Here is a 19,570-nt window from a genome sequence, read left to right as displayed (position 1 = left end):
ATGTAGTAACCAAAAAAGTGTTAAACAAATAGCCACCCTTTGCCTTGATGACAGCTTTGCACACTCTTGGCATTCTCTCAACCAGCTTCATGGAGGTAATCACCTGGAATAGCATTTCAATTAACAGGTGTGCCTTCTTAAAAATTTAATTTGTGGAATATCTTTCCTTCTTCATGTGTTTGACCCAATCCGTTGTGTTGTGGCAAGGTAGGGGGAGTACACAGAAGATGGTCTTTTACCAAATAGGGCTAAGTCCATATTATGGCAAGAACAGCTCAAATAAGCAAAAAGAAACAACAGTCCATCATTGCTTTAAGACATCAAGGTCAGTCAATATGGAAAATGTCAAGAACTTTGAAAGTTTGTTCAAGTGCAGTCGCAAAAAACATCTAGCGCTATGATGAAACTGGCTCTCATGAGGACCGCCACATGAATGGAAGACCTGAAATAGCTGTGCAGCTAAATAACTTCTTAAAATTAAGCACATTAAACCGCTTTACAAGGGGTTTAGAGGCTAACTGGCATACATAAGCAGCGCGTGAGTTTCAAGTTTGGCATTACATGCATAATCGCATTTGCGGTCACTTTTGATAATGGTGTTTTCCCGCTAATGGAACATTCGCGCTTATAGCCTACTGCCATGTGTGCATTGCTGCGCTTATAATGTGAAGAAATAGCCTAATAGTTTATAAACATTTAAGCTAAATGTTCTGATCTGTTGCGTCAGCCACATTGCGTAAAAAATGTTTTTTGACGCTAGTGGTTGTATTCATTTGGGATCTATTGCATCCCACAACTGTCCCAGACTATGTTTGGAATATTTATTTCTCGTACAGAATAGGTCGACTTTTGTTCAATGGGGGATAGGAGATTGACATAGGCTAGTGCTTTTGCTGTTCGTTAGGCCTACTCATCTTGTTGGCTGATGAAAAGTAAATGTGGACAGTTCTTCCAATATCTACAATATGCACCTCGGAATTGGATAAGGACGCGCGCAGTTGCGTCCCCGATGTGTCGGACTTCACTTGTAGCCTGTGAGAAAGACCCGATCACGTGATGGAGAGCCGTGTGAGTGAGAGGTGCTTAGGAGTGTGCAGCACTCAGGGAGAAGGGCACAACGGCCACAAAAGGCATGGATTTTATTAGGGTACATTACGGCCACAAAGGGGATGCCGCCGTGAAATTCGAGGCATTATCAAGTGCTTGTCAAATTGTGAATGAGAGACTAATGAAGTGTGTACAGCCTGCGCAAAAAACAAAGCAGAGCTCATGTCTTTCAAGCAACTTTTTTAAAATCATCATTAGAGTCGCATCATGCAGCCTTACAATGTATTAAAAATCTAAACATATAGCCCAACGTTTGTACAACAACTAAAGTTACATTAATAACTCTAAATTAAGCATATAAGAGTACCTATCTCTTTGTTAACCGCTCAACACAGAATAGCCGCATGTGCGCACTCCCTCAAATCGTTTGGAGAAAATATTTATATTTATATTACTTTGTTCAATTGTATTCTTCATCCTATAAAATAATGCCACGGAATTCTAAGCAAATCTTGTCTGCTAAATGAACTAGTGTAGCCCACAGCCATTTGGCATAGCCAGATCAGGACCTAACATAAGGACAACTCCGAGTATGCTATTCTGTTCTTCTGAAATAGACTAAATTTTTTTCATATCATGCTTCTTTAGACCTGTCTAAAATAAATAATGGATTTATTGTGAAGGTGTAAGCTATATTACATGGATTTATTAGACTTTTTTTAAATGTAGATGTTCCAAAACGTCTGCATCAGTGGCTTATAGGCCAGAAGATGCTAAATGTGTTTATGTTAATTAATGGTCAATTACCGTGAGACCGACAGTTATTTGCTTGACAATCACCGGCTGACGAAATTTTGTTTCCGCCACAGCCCTACTTATGTAAATGTAATATTTCCGTTTTTAGATTTGTAATACATTTGCAAAAATGTCAAAAAACCTATTTTTGCTTTGTCATTATGGGTTATTGTGTGTAGATTGATGAGGGGGGAAAACTATTGAGAAATGTGTGTTTTTGCCAATTTTATCCGCACACTTGTTGTTTGTGTACATGGATTTTATAATGTCGTATGTTTTTCCCCCAACACCGCTTTCCGTCAATTTGTATAGCAGACCCTCATGCCAAATTGAGTCAAAAGCTTTTTTGAAATCAACAAAGCATGACAAGACTTTGCCTTTGTCTCTACATCTCTCTCTCTCTTCTCCTAGCCATTTCCTAGCCATTTCAGCTTCCAGGGGCAAGTTCTCTCATGGGAAAAATAATAGAGCCCCATGATGCACTTCCATTATCTAATTTGAGTGGGTGGGAGGGAATGGGGATGGGAGGGACGGAGAAGGGATGGAGGGGGGTTCTACAGATGCCACTCCCGGGAATCCAGAGGTGTCCTTTTCAGATGGAGGGCAATCCTCTAACATCTCCATCTGTGCCACTTGGCGTGTCCATGTCAACCTTACACACCATCCTTTAAATAGCCTAAAGCATGACTCAAAGCATGACCCTTTCAGTCTATTAGAACTTCCCAGCAAGATGCATGGTAGAGATACATTATCAATACTGGACAATGGAAATGTCATATCTAGCCTAAACTAGCAATTAAATGCAAGACTATGTGCTATATATCAGGTATCTGAATTGAGTCATCTGAAAGCTACGTACTCATTGACCTTAAAGGTTGTCCCCAATCTGTGTCTGTGAGCTATTAACTGAAGATAAAGGTCTGGTTGCCTCTGTCACCATTGTAAAAATGAGAATACCTACAGTACAGGGGATTTTGTACTGTAGGGCCTACGGCTTTTGACTGAAACCTCAAGGTAAACCCAAGCTATACAAGTCAAACACTATGGTAGTGAGTAGGATGTTTGTACTGTGTACACTGTACCAAGAGTAGAAATATGTACTAATAAGGGCAACATTGTACATTAGCCATCATTAAGGCAGAATGAAGCCAGTACAAGCTTTATCCAGCCTAGCTATGCAGCCTATTTATCTCATAGCTAACCTTCCTCAGGCCAGAGGAAAAACCGTCAACCAACGGAACAATGAATTGCCCTCTCAGGGTGCGCAAACAGACGCTCCAACAGAGGCTGGAAGCAATCTCTCTCACCTCACCACCTGGCACCAAAGATAGTTTGGTGCGTCACATGTGGAGGGAAGTCGACGTGATTAATTGATCTAATTTGTGTTATGGCCAGAAAAACGAGACAAATGGATCACACGGGAACTCTTCAATGCTAAGGCTAATTTAATACATTAGAGCCAGGCCTTGCGTTATACATTTTATTTTGCCAAAGCTGCAGCATTCCGCAGAGTTCTTTTCAGGGCAAGTGGAAAAACGTGGTCTTGCCGGCTGCTGGCAAAATGCTAATGCTGAAGCTTTTCTGTATTGAGATTCACTGCTCTCCTGATTGTACTCAGATATAGGGTCAGTTTTCCCATTGACAATCACAGCCTTAACAGTTAGGACCAGGGGTTTCAAACATGCAGTTCGAGAGTCATTTATGCCCCCACTTATGCTCCCAATTGAATTGGGATAGAACAATTCATTCAACAGCACCTAGTGCATTATACATGACAGACTGACCCGGTGAAAGCTATGATCCCTTATTGATGTCATTTGTTAAATCCACTTCAAATCAGTGTAGATGAAGGGGAGGAGGTTAAAGAATGATTTTAAGCCTTGAGACATTCAGAGGGTCAATGGGCAAGACAAGATTTAAGTGTCTTTGAACGGGGTATGGTAGTAGGTGCCAGGCGCACCTGTTTATGTCAAGAACTGCAACGCTGCTGGGTTTTTCACACTCAACAGTTTCCCGTGTGTATCAAGAATGGTCCACCACCCAAAGGACATCCAGCCAACTTGACAACTGTAGGAAGCATTGGAGTCAACATGGGCCAGCATCCCTGTGGAACATTTTCAACACCTTGTAGAGTCCATGCCCCAACAAACTGAGGCTGTTCTGAGGGCAAAAGGGAAGGGTGCAACTCCATATTAGGACGGTGTTCCTATACGGTACATTCGAAAAGTATTCAGACCCCTTGACTTTTTCCACATTTTGTATTCTAAAATGGATTACATTTTTTCCCCACATCAATCTACACACAATACCCCATAATGACAAAGCAAAAACTAGTTCTTAGAAATTTTTGCAAATGTATTAAAAATAAAACTGAACTACCACATTTACATAAGTATTCAGACCCTTTACTCAGTACTTTGTTGAAGCAACTTTGGCAGCGATTACAGCCTAGAGTCTTCTTGGGTATGACGCTACAAGCTTGACACACCTGTATTTGGGGAGTTTCTCCCATTCTTCTCCGCAGATCCTCTCAAGCTCTGTCAGGTTGGATAGGGAGCGATGCTGCACAGCTATTTTCAGGTCTCTCCAGAGATGTTCGATCGGGTTCAAGTCCGGGCTCTAGCTGGGCCACTCAAGCACATTCAGAGACCTGTCCCGAAGCCACTCCTGTGTTGTCTTGGCTGTGTGCTTAGGGTTGCTGTCCTGTTGGAAGGTGAACCTTCACCCCAGTCTGAAGTCCTGAGCGCTCTGGAGCAGGTTTTCATCAAGGATCTCGTTCACCTTTCCCTCGATCCTGGCTAGTCTCCCAGTCCCTGCCGCTGAAAAACATCCGCACAGCATGATTCTGCCACCACCATGCTTCACCTTAGGGATGGTGCCAGGTTTGCTCCAGACGTGACGCTTTGCATTCAGGCAAAAGAGTTCAATCTTGGTTTCATCAGACCAGAGAATCTTGTTTCTCATGGTCTGAGAGTCTTTAGGTGCCTTTTGGCAAACTCCAAGCAAGCTGTCATGTGCCTTTAACTGAGGAGTGGCTTCCGTCTGGCCACTCTACCATAAAGGCCTGATTGGTGGAGTGCTGCAGAGATGGTTGTCCTTCTGGAAGGTTCTCCCATCTCCACAGAGGAACTCTAGAGCTCTGTCAGAGTGACCATCGGGTTCTTGGTCACCTCCTGACCAAGGCCCTTCTCCCCAGATTGCTCAGTTTGGCCGGGTGGCCAGCTCTAGGAAGAGTCTTGGTGATTCCAAACTTCTTCCATTTAAGAATGATGGAGGCCACTGTGTTCTTAAAGACCTTCAATGCTGCAGAAATGTTTTGGTACCCTTCCCCAGATCTGTGCCTCGATACAGTCCTGTCTCGGAGCTCTACGTACAATTCCTTCGACCTCATGGCTTGGTTTTTACTCTGACATGCACAGTCAACTGTGGGACCTTCATATAGACAGGTGTGTGTGCGCGCCTTTCCAAATCATGTCCAATCAATTGAATTTACCACAGGTGGACTCCAAGTTGTAGAAACATCTCAAGGATGATCAATGGAAACAGGATGCACCTGAGCTCAATTTAGAATCTCATAGCAAAGTGTCTGTATACTTAAGTAAATAAGGTATGTTTTTTTCTGGTTTCTGTTTTTTATTTTTATGGTACATTTTCACTGTCATTATAGGGTATTGTGTGTAGACTGCTGAGGATTTTTTTTATTAATCCATTTTAGAATAAGGCTGTAACATAACAATGTGTAAAAAGTCAAGGGGTCTGAATACTTTCCGAAGGCACTGTAATGTTTGGTATACTCAGTTTAGGTAAACTGTGGTGTAGGGTTGCAAAATTCCAGGAAGAATTGTTTTGTTTTTCCCCAGTATATGGCCTCCTGACAACTGCCTTTATAGGCATGGGCCCTTAATCAAATTAACTTAACTTTAAATGCAGAGGGGTGTCTAGTAGGTTAACATACATCTGCAACCCTGTGCATGTGACTAAATAAAAATCTAATCTACAAAACCCTACCTGGGATCCAATGGCTTTGCTGAGGTATTTCTCATTATGGTATGCATCTGTGTGACATTCTGACAGCCTATATTCACAAACATCATATTTACTTTGATGAAATGTCCGGATGCCACATGGGAAGTGGCCTTCCCTCCTTTCGGCATTCTACCCATACGTCACTTGTCATTTCTCCGGGATTATAATTACCTTAAAAGCATTGGATTTTCCGGAGAAACCCACACACGCCACCCCTCCGACCCTCAATGCCCCCACCCCCATCTAGGCACACAGGACTCTCACAACGACATTGTTGTACTGTATCCCTAGTAGGGGTGTAACGATCCATCTACTACATCGATGTATCGATTTATATTCCTATGATCCAACTACATCGATCTGTGCTCGGCGAGTTGGCCTTTTGGACAACATATATCAATCTAACATCGTTTTAAAATGTAATAAATCGATTGTATCGATACTAGGAAATAACCCATTGGATTTAAGCACGTCAGACTTTATATGGATGTTTTTTCTTAGCACTTTTAATGATAAAGGCTTTAAACATTACTCGATTTAGTCTGCCTATCCGTGACGTCACGCAAAGGCGCAAAGACAACAAAACATAGCATGGCGGACGAGCGAGAAATTATCAAGCCACCATTGCGGTCCAGTGTGTGGAAACACTTTGGCTTTTGCAAAGACGGAGATGTTCTAAATAAGTCGCTCGCTGTTTGTAGGATATGTAAAGGTCAAGTAAAGTACAACGGCAACACGACAAATCTCTCCAACCACCTACTAAGGCGCCATGGGATTTCACACAACACCGACCGTCCAGGCACCTCTTGCAGCGTTCCCGCTGCTACAGCAGCGAAAGGTAAAGTCAACTCTGCAGAAGCCTCAGGTCTCGCCTGCATGTTTAGTCAGAGACTAGGCCAAAACTCAGCTCGGGCGAAAAACATCACGGCAACAATTGCCAAGTTTATCTGCAAAGACATGCAACCCTACAGTGTGGTTGAAAATCCGGGATTCCGTGAAATGATTCAAACATTGGAGCCAAGGTACACAATACCAAGCCGACCACACTTCTCAGAAAAGGTTATTCCTGCATTGTACGAAAGTACTAAGAAAGATGTGAAGCTGTCGCTTTCTCAAGCTGAACGAGTAGCGATAACGACAGATGGCTGGACGTCATGCTCAAATCAAGGGTATGTGACAATTACCTCTCATCACATTGATCCGGAGTGGAAAATGAAGACCTTTGTTCTGCTAACCAGAGTTTTAAATGAAGCCCATACTGGTAAAAATATTGGCGCGTTACTGCGTGAAGCCTGCATGGAGTGGAAAATCTACGACAAGAATCCTGCCATCGTCACAGATAACGCCAGGAATATGATTGTGGCCAGTGCAGAAGCCCAGTTCAGTCCACACATTACCTGCTTCGCACATACACTCAACCTTGCCTCGCAGAAGGGTTTGGGGGTGGACCGTGCTTCCAGGTTGTTGGGGAAAGTGCGAAAAATTGTTGGATATTTTCACCGCAGCCCGATTGCATGTCACGCCCTACAGGAAAAACAAACTCTGATGGATTTACCAAAACATAAACTGATCCAAGACATAATCACCAGATGGAACAGTTCATTCGAAATGCTTGAACGTTTTTTGGAACAACAGCCAGCTATAATGGCAACTCTGATGTCCAAGGATCTACGAAAGGGGGTCACAGATGTAGGCACGCTGAGTGAGAGTGATATTGCCAACATGGATGACATTGTTCAGTTGATGGGTCCTGTCAAAATGGCAACCACTATGATGTGTGAAGAAGACCAGCCAACTCTCTCTGTAATTGCTCCTCTTCAAGCAAAACTGCTGAAACACCTACAGCCATGCGAAGACGACTCAACCCAGGTTGCAGAGATTAAGAGGGTGATGGCCAGTGACCTCTCCACACGCTACAGAGGCACCCAAGATGCTCTCAACATAGGTAATTAATTTGGAGTCTTAATTAAAATCAACTTGGTTAATATTTTAGGTTATTAGACTGTATTAATTTGTAAAATGCCACACCTTTGCGTTTTCAAGTTTGAATTTGAGTTGTTTTTTTCATATGGAAAAGTAAACAAGATATCTGCAATACAATTCTTAGTTCATGGTGGCTTTACATCATCACTGTGCCACATTTCTTTTAAACATACTAAAGTTTAATCTTCTGATTATTTTGTGTATGAGGAGGTGGTCATCACTTGCAATTTCAGGTCAACTTAATTTAATAATGCAATGAATGCAATATTCTTGTTCTTTAAACAGCATCAGCGTTGGACCCGCGATTTAAAGAACTGCCCTACCTGGAAAAAGAGGACAGAGAACAGGTCTACACAAAACTGGTTTTTGAGGCAGAAGTGTCCCACCAGGTAACTCTTCTCTCCTCTTTCCTCTGCTCTTTTCTCTTCTCCCCTTTCATTTGTCCTCTCTCAAATCTCATATGTTCTTTATCTTCCTCTAAATTTATGTGTGCAGTATTACAGAGCAGAAATTTGAACAGTTCACACATTCTTACATCAATAGATGCAAGCAATGGGAAATCAGGAGGAAGACGAGGGAAGCTCAAGCACAAAGCTGTCAGGATTCAATGAAGATTCAATGTACTCCTGAGTGGCGCAGTGGTCTAAGGCACTGCATCGCAGTGCTAACTGTGCCACTAGAGATCCTGGTTCGAATCCAGGCTCTGTCGCAGCCGGCCGCGACCGGGAGACTCATGGGCGGCGCACAATTGGCCCAGCGTCGTCCAGGGTAGGGGAGGGAATGGCCGGCAGGGATGTAGCTCAGTTGATAGAGCATGGCGTTTGCAACACCAGGGTTGTGGGTTCGATTCCCACGGGGGGCCAGTATAATTTTTTTTTTTTTAAAAACATATATGTATTCACTAACTGTAAGTCGCTCTGGATAAGAGCGTCTGCTAAATGACTAAAATGTAAAATGTAAATGTAAGAGACCACAGGTGTGTTTCATGTGATACCAATAAAAGATTGTTGTTGTTTTGTATTAATGAGAAACATGACTATATTTTGAAATATATTTCTTATATTGTAGCTCCAAATGAGTCACCTCCTTGTAAGAAGAAAGCCTTAGATGCGCTGTTTGGCGATTCCTTCACCCAAAGAGAAAGAAAATCCACAAGCAAGACAGCCAGAGCAGAGGTGTTAAGGTACCGAGCAAAAGATGCGTTGCCTTTGACTGAAAATGCCATGAAGTGGTGGAGATCTCAGGAGAAAGAGCTACCTGTACTTTCCACCCTTGCTAAACGGTACCTGTGCATTCCAGGCACCAGTGTGCCAGCAGAACGAATTTTTAGTACTGCTGGCGACATAGTGAACGCACAGAGAAGTGTTCTGCGGCCAGATCATGTTGATGAGTTGATATTTTTGAAAAAGAATCTGTAGTCATTGAAGAGTAGCCTAGTAGGTTACACTTGATCTTTTGTTGAATATTGTTTGTTTATTAAAATGAGAGTAGTAGCAGGTTCATCCACTGCTCATTCAACCTGAAGAAATGTTGGTTGCACTTTATTTTTGATATTAATACTGTATTTGTATTGTAATGTTGAAAAACAAAAGCAGAAGTAGCAGGTAAACCTACTGTTAATTCAACCTGAAGAGATGTTGGTTGCACTTTATTTTTTATATTAATACTGTATTTGTATTGTAATGTTGAAAAACAAAAGCAGAAGTAGCAGGTAAACCTACTGTTAATTCAACCTGAAGAGATGTTGGTTGCACTTTATTTTTGATATTAATACTGTATTTGTATTGTAATGTTGAAAAACAAAAGCAGAAGTAGCAGGTAAACCTACTGTTAATTCAACCTGAAGAGATGTTGGTTGCACTTTATTTTTATATTAATACTGTATTTGTATTGTAATGTTGAAAAACAAAAGCAGAAGTAGCAGGTAAACCTACTGTTAATTCAACCTGAAGAGATGTTGGTTGCACTTTATTTTTGATATTAATACTGTATTTGTATTGTAATGTTGAAAAACAAAAGCAGAAGTAGCAGGTAAACCTACTGTTAATTCAACCTGAAGAGATGTTGGTTGCACTTTATTTTTTATATTAATATTGAATATTTTCATGTTGAAAAACAAAAGCAGAAGTAGCAGGTAAACCTACTCTTTATTCAACCTGAAGAGATGTTGGTTGCACTTTATTTTTGATATTAATATTGTAATATTTTTATGTTGAAAAACAAAAGCAGAAGTAGCAGGTAAACCTACTCTTTATTCAACCTGAAGAGATGTTGGTTGCACTTTATTTTTTATATTAATATTGAATATTTTCATGTTGAAAAACAAAAGCAGAAGTAGCAGGTAAACCTACTGTTAATTCAACCTGAAGAGATGTTGGTTGCACTTTATTTTTGATATTAATATTGAATATTTTCATGTTGAAAAACAAAAGCAGAAGTAGCAGGTAAACCTACTCTTTATTCAACCTGAAGAGATGTTGGTTGCACTTTATTTTTGATATTAATATTGTAATATTTTTATGTTGAAAAACAAAAGCAGAAGTAGCAGGTAAACCTACTGTTAATTCAACCTGAAGAGATGTTGGTTGCACTTTATTTTTTATATTAATATTGTAATATTTTTATGTTGAAAAACAAAAGCAGAAGTAGCAGGTAAACCTACTGTTGAAATGTTGGTTGCACTTACTGTACTTTTATTGAAAATGTATTGAATATTGAAAATGAGATCAGACAATTTTAACTTCCTGTTAATTCAACCTAAAGTGTTGTTTGCACTTTATTCAAATAAAATGTGAATGCATTTGCCATTCATTGTTGTTTACTTGTTTATTTATATTCATAATTAATTGATACCTGATTCCATTACAAGAAACAGGAATCTAGGAAACTTCACCTGCACTGTCCAGTATCCAGGTATTTATCTCAGTCACACTGGTTGAATTTTTGGCTAAAAGGTTACTGAATCGATTTCAAGTCACTGAATCGTTTCGGATCGTATCGTTCTAAATGAACCAATATCGTCCTTGAATCGTATCGACAACCACGAATCGTGATACAAATCGAATCGTTGTTAAAACGAATCGTTACACCCCTAATCCCTAGGAATGCTTTGTATACGAACATACATTTTCAATAAATTGTTGCTTACCATGACAGCTAGGCTACATTTGCCGTGTCGGGAGTGGGATGGCATGACATCTCACATAGAAAAATTATGTATAGAGAAACTTTATGTTTGCACCACAGGTGACAGCATAAACACCAGGAATGGCCGTAGAGTGAATCCCTAAATGAGATTTGAAAGTGTAACCTGGAGCCCAGGGAGAGCTAGCTCCATGCTGATACACACTGACAGACCCATTAACTTATGAAAATGCTAATGGTTAACATGGCTACTCAAATAGAGCCCCACAATGGAGGAGTCATAATACCCATAAAACCCAGCGGTAAAACAGAGAAATGGTTCAAATAGTTTTCCACCCTTCATTTTTCCCATAGGGGATTTTAGAAACACTTAAACTAAGGGCTGTGTTTCGTGTAGGCTTACCCTTGCGTGACATTTTGATAACCATGTAAATCTCTCTCGGACAAGGTGACTATTATTAATATATTCAGCTCTTTTTACTCTAAGATTTGAAAATGCTAATTAGCATTAAAGTAAACGTCATGCAAAACTACAAATCCCTGCAAGCTCCTGCACGTCATCTCTAGCTGACACATTTGCTAACATGTATTATATCAATTTAAAACTTGCACAAGACAGTTCACAGAGTTGTCCATTTAAATAAATGTAGCCAATTTATTAATTACTACATTTAACTAACATTAGATAGTTAATCCAGAGATTCTTCCCTTTGCCTCGATTTGACAGCATCGTCCACATCATCATGACATTTGTAGTTTTTTATGATAGCCACATTAGCAGCTAATTAGAGTTACATTTTTTTGGGGGGTAAAAACAGGCAAATATATTGATAAAAGTCACCTTGTCCTAGAGAGATTTACACGGTTATCAAAACGTCACGCCAGGGTAAGCCTACACGAAACGCAGCCCTTATTTTAAGTGTTTCAAAAAATATATGGGAAAAATGAATGGTTGAAAAATGATTGAACCATTTCCCTGTTTGACCGCTAGGTTGTGTGTATTTTGACTCATACTGTGGTACTCTATAAACCAAAGTGGTGCCTGAGAAATACATACCAGTGAATAAGATGGGTACACAGTCACCTTGACCTTGTGGTGCAACCATAATGGAAAAAGCGTTGGGAGCACTTTCATATACACTACATGACCAAAAGTATGTGGACACCTGCTCGTCTAATATCTAATTCCAAAATCATGGGCATTAATATGGAGTTTGTCCCCCCTTTGCTGCTATAATAGCCTCCACTCTTCTGGGAAAGATTTCCACTAGATGTTGGACCATTCAGCCACAAGAGCATTATTGAGGTCGGCACGATGTTGGGCGATTAGGCCTGGCTCGCAGTCGGCGTTCCAATTCATCCCAAAGGTGTTCGATGGGGTTGAGGTCAGGGCTCTGTGCAGGCCAGTCAAGTTCTTCCACACCGATCTCAACAAAGCATTTCTGTATGGACCTTCGTGCACGGGGGCATTGTCATGCTGAAACAGGAAAGGGCCTTCTCAAAACTGTTGCCACAAAGTTGGAAGCACAGAATCGTCTAGAATGTCATTTTATGCTGTAGCGTTAAGATTTCCCTTCACTGGAACTATGAGGCCTACCCCAAACCATGAAAAACAGCCCCAGACCATTATTCCTCCTCCACCAAACTTTACAGTTGGCACCATGCATTCGGGCAGGTAGCGTTCTCCTGGTATCCGCCAAACCCAGATTTGTCAGACTGCCAGATGGTGAAGCGTGATTCCGCACTCCAGAGAACGCGTTTCCACTGCTCCCGAGTCCAATGGCGGCGAGCTTTACACCACTCCAGCCGACGCTTGGCATTGCGCATGGTGATCTTAGGCTTGTGTGCGGCCACGGAAACCCATTTCATGATGGTCCCAACGAAAAGTTATTGTGGTGACGTTGCTTCCAGAGGCAGTTTGGAACTCGGTAGTGAGTGTTCCAAAACGAGGACAGATTTTTACACACTACACGCTTCAGCACTGCAGTTCCGCTCTGTGAGCTTGTGTGGCCTACCACTTCGCGGTTGAGCCGTTGTTGCTCCTAGACATTTCTGCTTCACAATAACAGCACTTACAGTTGACTGAGGCAGCTCTAGCAGGGCAGAAATTTGACGAACTGACTTGTTGGAAAGGTGGCACCTTCGACGGTGCCTCATTGAAAGTCACTGAGCTCTTCAGTAAGGCCATTCTACTGCCAATGTTTGTCTATGGCGATTGCATGGCTGTGTGCTCTATTTTATACACCTGTCAGCAACGGTGTGGCTGAAGTAGTCAAAACCACTAATTTGAAGGGGTGTCCACATACTTTTGTATATATAGTGTAGCATATACAGGTAACAGCCAAAATAAAGGAAACACCAACATAAAGTGTCTTAATAGGGCGTTAGGCCACCACGAGCCACCAGAACAGCTTCAATGTGCCTTGGCATAGATTCTACAAGTGTCTGGAACTTTATTGGAGGGATGCGACACCATTCTTCCACGAGAAATTCCATAATATGGTGTAATTTGTTGATGGTGGTGGAAAATGCTGTCTCAGGCGCCGCTCCAGAATCTCCCATGAGTGTTCAATTGGGTTGAGATCTGGGGACTGAGACACACACACACCCACCCACCCTTTAAACCCCCTATGCTCATTTGAGACCCCTCTTTCAAAGTCACTGAGATCTCTTCTTCTAGCCATGGTAGCCAAAATAATGGGCAACTGGGCATTTTTATACATGAACCCAAGCATGATGGGATGTTAATTGCTTAATTAACTCAGGATCCACACCTGTGTGGAAGCACCTGCTTTCAATATACTTTGTATCCCTCATTTACTCAAATATTTCCTTTATTTTGGCAGTTACATGTACACTGAGTGTACAAAACATGCTCTTTCCATGACAAAATGACCAGGTGAATCTAGGTGAATGCTATGCACGCATGACTGTAAGTCGCTTTGGATAAAAGCGTCTGCTAAATGGCATATTATATTATTATTATTATTGAGGTCACTTGTTAAATCCACTTCAAATCAGTCTAGATGAAGGGGAGGAGACAGGTTAAAGAAAGATTTTTAAGCCTTGAGACAATAGAGACATGGATTGTTTATGTATGCCATTCAGAGGGTGAATGGGCAAGACAAAAGATTGAAGTGCCTTTGAACGGGGTATGGTAATAGGTGCCAGGTGCACTGGTTTGAGTGTGTCAAGAACTGTTTCCCATGTGTATCAAGAATGGTCCACCACCCAAGACATCCAGCCAACTTGACACAACTGTGGGAAGCATTGAGTCAACATGGGCCCACATCCCTGTGGAACGCTTTCGACACCTTGTAGAGTCCATGCCGCGACAAATTGAGGCTGTTCTGAGGGTAAAAGAGGTTGCAACTAAATATTAGGAAGCTGGTCCTAATGTTTTTTACACTCAGTGTATATTTGGATATTAAAATACACAATAATGCCAATATTTGTGGTATTTCAGAAATGTGTTTGCTGTCCGATGTATCTATACTCTATTATTCAAAAGCCTTGTTGACAGGTTAATTCATGAATTATAGCATTATTGTTTTACAGAAATAGCAAACACAGATAAACGCTTTTAGAAGTATTGTCCTTTTATGAAGGATAACCTCTGAAGGGGGATAAGGAAGGAATCGGTGACATCCTACAGGATAAATCTGGTGCGCAACCAATAACAGGCCATGTCCTAGGGACAAAGACAGAGACAGGAAATAATCATCTTCATTACCATTCACACAAAGCCCTCCTCATTTAGCCTGTATAATAGGAAACAAAATCCAGCTTGTGTAGCTTAACGGTGCCGTAAAATAGAATGATCACTGCAGCGGTTATTAGACGACTGAGCTTAACAAAAAAAAAACGCTTCCATTAAAAACATGAAAGAAAAACATTTGTTCGACAAAGTACGGCAATAAAACAACTGATGGGCTGAATAAATGAAAACCAAAGTAGACTGGTCAAGAAAACAAAGTATGTGTCTACGAAACCTCTTTAAGGGAAGCACTCAACCTAACCTAACGCACCACCACTTGTAAGAGACAAGGCAAACGAAACGTGCTTCTTGGATCTGACGGAATGTTTTTCTTTTTATGACATTCCCCTACTATCAAACTCCAGCTCCCACCCGAAAATGTTTTCACCTCCACCCACTGTCACCCCTCTGAGCGTCTGTGCCCCCTCCCTACATACACCTGCAGGCTCCTCAGCCGTGATTACCCACATGGTTGGCTGACAGGCATGAACAAACTCACCTTTCATCAACACACACAGCCAGCTGTGGAGAAGCCTCATGCAGCCCTCCTCTCCTCCCCTCTCTCTCACCCTTTCCTGGCCTCTCTTCCCAAATCCTCTTGTTTGTTTCTCTTCTCTAAAGAGGGCCTCCCCTCAGTCTTCTCATTTGCGTTGCTGCTCAATCTTCTCTTCTCTGAAACTACTCTTTACCAGTCTTCCCTCCTTTCCACGCTTTGCTCCTCTGTCTCTACTTACTTCCTAAGTCTCGCCTCATCCTCTTCTCTTGTCAAAGTCTCTTTGTTCCCCTCCTCTCTTTGCTCCTCTTTTCTCCTTACCGGTGCTCCCCCTCTCCCCCTGACCAAGGCGCTCTGTGTGTGTTTCTCCTCCAGGCTGTAGCTCGTCTTCATCTCCTGCTCAGAGGTAACACACGGTCCGCCCAGCATGCCATTATGTTTCCACCAACAGAACTACACTACCACTGGAGAACAATAGCCTCAGGGTTCACCATCCTAAAACTACAATATAAGCGCTCTCCCTGTGGTGGAGTTCTGTCCTCTGTGGAGGCTTTACTGTGTGAGTTCCCCCTGAAACAAGGAGCTGCTCTGCTCTCCTCTATGTGTTTTTTCCCCTTTTGTTGTTAGCGTCGCCCTTTCCTTCCTGTCCTACTGGGGGGTGTTAATCGCAGTGTGGGGCCTTCGCTGTTAGTCAGTGCAGCTACCTGCTATTGTACTGAGCACTGGTCAGAAAACGAACGGTCCCTGGCGCTCTACAAGACTTCTAACCCCCTCCCTCCCTTCCCCTCCACAGAGCGAAGGCAACAAAAACTGAAACCTGACACACAGCGTGAAGACAGGAATGCGGAATCAGAGCTGGTGTGTGTGCGTGTGCATGCATGCGTGTGTGTGGATAAAGCGGTAGAGAGAGATTAGTGAAGTTGACAGGACAGGCTGTGTCCAGGGTGAAAGGTCAGGAGTGAGTGGCCATGACCTGGAACTCCTACTGGACACAGCAGACACACAGTCTGGACAGAGACTGGTCCAAACACACCAAGACAGTCGTGAAGAGGGCACAACAAAGCCTATTCCCCCTCAGGAGACTGAAAAGATTTGGCATGGGTCCTCAGATCCTCAAAAAATTCTACAGCTGCACCATCAAGAGCATCCTGACTGGTTGCATCACCGCCTGGTATGGCAACTGCTTGGCCTCCGACCGCAAGGCACTACAGAGGGTAGTGCGTACGGCCCAGTACATCACTGGGGCCAAGCTTCCTGCCATCCAGGACCTCTATACCAGGCGGTGTCAGAGGAAGGCCCTCAAAATTGTCAAAGACTCCAGCCACCCTAGTCATAGACTGTTCTCTCTGCTACCGCACGGCAAGCGGTACCGGAGTGCCAAGTCTAGGTCCAAAAGACTTCTCAACAGCTTCTACCCCCAATCCATAAGACTCCTGAACAGCTAATCATGGCTACCCGGACTATTTGCATTGCCCCCCCACCCCACCCCAACCCCCTCTTTTACGCTGCTGCTACTCTTAATTATTTATGCATAGTCACTTTAACTCTACCCACATGTACATATTACCTCAATTACCTCGACTAACTGGTGTCCCCGCACATTGACTCTGTACCGGTACCCCCTGTATATAGCCTCCCTACTGTTATTTTACTGCTGCTCTTTAATTATTTGATTTTTTTCAACAACAAAAAATTACTTATCTATTTTTTTTCTTCTTAAAAACTACATTGTTGGTTAAGGGCTTGTAAGTAAGCATTTCACTTTAAGGTCTACACTTGTTGTATTTGGCAAATACAATTTGATTTGATATGGTTTGAGACCTCTTCCTGAGACCATATATTCCAGGAACTAGCAGTGAAGCCTCCACCTTGAAAACAAGTACTTCACTTCATCCATGTACATAAAGTGCTGAAACACTTATTCCTCCCACAACAAAACAACAAATAGCACAAGGAGACACTTACACATCCTGTTTCCCCTACTTTTACATAAAGTCTAGCAGTAGATTTATAACGGCATAATGTATGGCATATCCTCATTCTGCTAAAGGCCAATTAAGGCTAATATGAATAGTAGCCTTGTTGCCTGAACACTGTTAGATTAACAGGGAAATTAGCTGTTGGTTCACACAAAGAGGGCAATGATCATTCAGATCTCTAGGGGAAAACACAGAGGTACTGTAAGTGTTCTGTGCTCATAGTCATACCAGAATATACCTGTATTTCAACATGATACAGTGCAAAACAAAAGCCTCATTCATGTACAGACACTTGTCTGGAAACGCTGAAGACACAATCACACTAATGAAAAAACCAAGACAATGGACATCTTGACTGACTGTTTCAAAATGACAGCCTTCAAACCATAGATCGGTGGTGGACTAAAACTAATTTTAGTCCTGTCCGAATCTGCCATGTCAGCAATTTGTACATGGCAGGAGAGTAACAATTCCAGCCAGAATAACCTACAGCTTTTTGGCGAACTCCAAGGCCCTCTGATAATACTAGTCCCGTGCGAATCGACATCCCTGTGTTTTGAGAGAAATGTCTGAGTTTGACAGGTGTTGCTCACAGTTTGCGCAAGAAAACAATAACGGATTCGATAAATTGAACGAAGCGCTGCGCAAAGCCTATATATATCAACTTTCACAGTGAATGCTTTTGTTCATATGTTTTGTGTGTATGACTTGAATATTGCCAAATGCATCAGTAAACAATATTACGCCTATTTAATGTAACCCTTGTTGTTAATAGATCGCAAAGCAGCATACAACTGACCTAAACGTTTGCAAATGATAAGTTCACTTTCGCATCCATAGCCTTAAAACGCATCAAGTGCACTGTTTAGCTCACATCTGAATGCATTTAGGACATCTACTGCGGATCACTAAAATATCCTAATGATTATGATCACACTTCCTCAATTCAAATATTATGGCGACACTGTACCAAAGATGGTTTGGTATGGTTAAGCAACTTGGGAACCGAGTTCGAGTTATTAGTTTAGCCCTGTTCTCTCCTTGACTTGAAATATCTTCACGCATAGAAAAAAACCTCCAGTCTTCCGTCATAACTGTCAATTTATTGGAAAAAATGAAAGAATTACAGGGGGCAGTTTGGAAAAAAACGAATCCCGTCCGAATCTTCCTCTGGAATTACGGACATTCTGGGGTAATAATTACATAACCAACGTTCTCTAGTAATACTAGTCCCATGCAAATAGGGCTTAGCCTAATTGTCTAAGAAAATTGAGGAGAGAGCAAACCAACTTAATTAGGTCTATAATCAATAGCCTAACTGTTAAATGTGCCTGGCTTTATAAATTACCCATATAAATGTATATCTACAGAAATAAGACCGATCTTGCTTCTGTTGACTATTTGAGTGTTTGTTTAATAGCCTACTGATACCGTGAGCACCAACCATCATGCAAACGGAAAAATGTCAGATAAAGCAATTTCACAGATTTGGCTGTTCTTTGCTATGCTGTAATAAAGGCTTTCCAATTTGTTTTCGTTAGAACAGACTTGTATTGCTTATAATTTATTTAGTGTTGTTTACACTGTTCCAAACAGGCAGACATTTCTTTTGTAATCTAACAGCATCTGTTTGTCACACTTAATATGCACGCAGCTCTCGCTCCTATACCCTCCTTTTTATTGATCTTCTTATTGTTGTTATTACAATTACTATTATGATCATCATTATAATAATAAGTAACGTTGTTATCATTAGCAGCCTCGTATAACCACCATTGAGTTGTAGGCCTAAGAGCTCATCCCATTTAGTCTTAATACCGTAACTTACTTAGGCCTATATTTCAATATATAGGCTACTGTATCAATCAATCAATCAACCATTCATTCATTCATGCCATCACACAGAATAAAATACATTCATGCATTGAAATGCAATCAAGCATTTTAGTTTTTAAATTAAATAAAGGGAGCTTTGAATACCTAGCCTAAACAATAAATAAACCGCAATTCACGAATGCATGCAACTGTTTTTAGTCTGCTGTAATAAAGGGTTCTTTTTTTTTCTCATAAGAACAGACTCTCTGGTACACTTATTTATTTCAAAATCAAATCAAATTTTATTTGCCACATGTGCCTAATACAACAGGTGTAGACCTTACTCACTTACAAGCCCTTAACCAACAATGCAGTTAAGAAAAATAAGTGTTAAGTAAAAAATAAAAAATCATTAAAGAGCAGCAGTAAATTAAAACAACAGTAGGGAGGCTATATACAGGGGGTAGCGGTACAGAGTCAATGTGCGGGAGCACAGGTTAGTCGAGGTAATTGCGGTAATATGTACATGTG

The 19,570-nt window shown here is 41.6% G+C and overlaps 2 protein-coding genes across 5 annotated transcripts in view; one reads left to right on the top strand and one right to left on the bottom strand.

The window, feature by feature from the left end:
* The window catches only part of LOC121541709 (colorectal mutant cancer protein-like), a 121,892-nt gene that overhangs the window by 73,241 nt on the left and 29,081 nt on the right, over positions 1-19,570 (bottom strand). The window lies entirely within an intron of this gene.
* LOC121541710 (E3 SUMO-protein ligase ZBED1-like) lies at positions 6,445-9,367 on the top strand. 2 transcript variants are annotated; one of them, XM_041850961.2, is made up of 5 exons: positions 6,445-7,813; positions 8,137-8,240; positions 8,395-8,464; positions 8,819-8,827; positions 8,920-9,367. In XM_041850961.2, the coding sequence occupies exons 1-5, from the start codon at positions 6,460-6,462 to the stop codon at positions 9,267-9,269; spliced, it is 1,887 nt and encodes a 628-aa protein (XP_041706895.2). In that variant the 5' UTR covers positions 6,445-6,459; the 3' UTR covers positions 9,270-9,367. The 2 variants fall into 2 exon arrangements, with proteins under 2 accessions (XP_041706895.2, XP_041706896.2); XM_041850962.2 differs by lacking the exons at positions 8,395-8,464; positions 8,819-8,827.

The sequence above is a fragment of the Coregonus clupeaformis genome, chromosome 27 (assembly GCF_020615455.1).
Source record: "Coregonus clupeaformis isolate EN_2021a chromosome 27, ASM2061545v1, whole genome shotgun sequence".
Taxonomy (NCBI): Eukaryota; Metazoa; Chordata; class Actinopteri; order Salmoniformes; family Salmonidae; genus Coregonus; species Coregonus clupeaformis.
The sequence above is the reverse complement of the archived record's forward strand: the minus strand, read 5'-3'. Positions and strand labels throughout refer to the sequence as shown.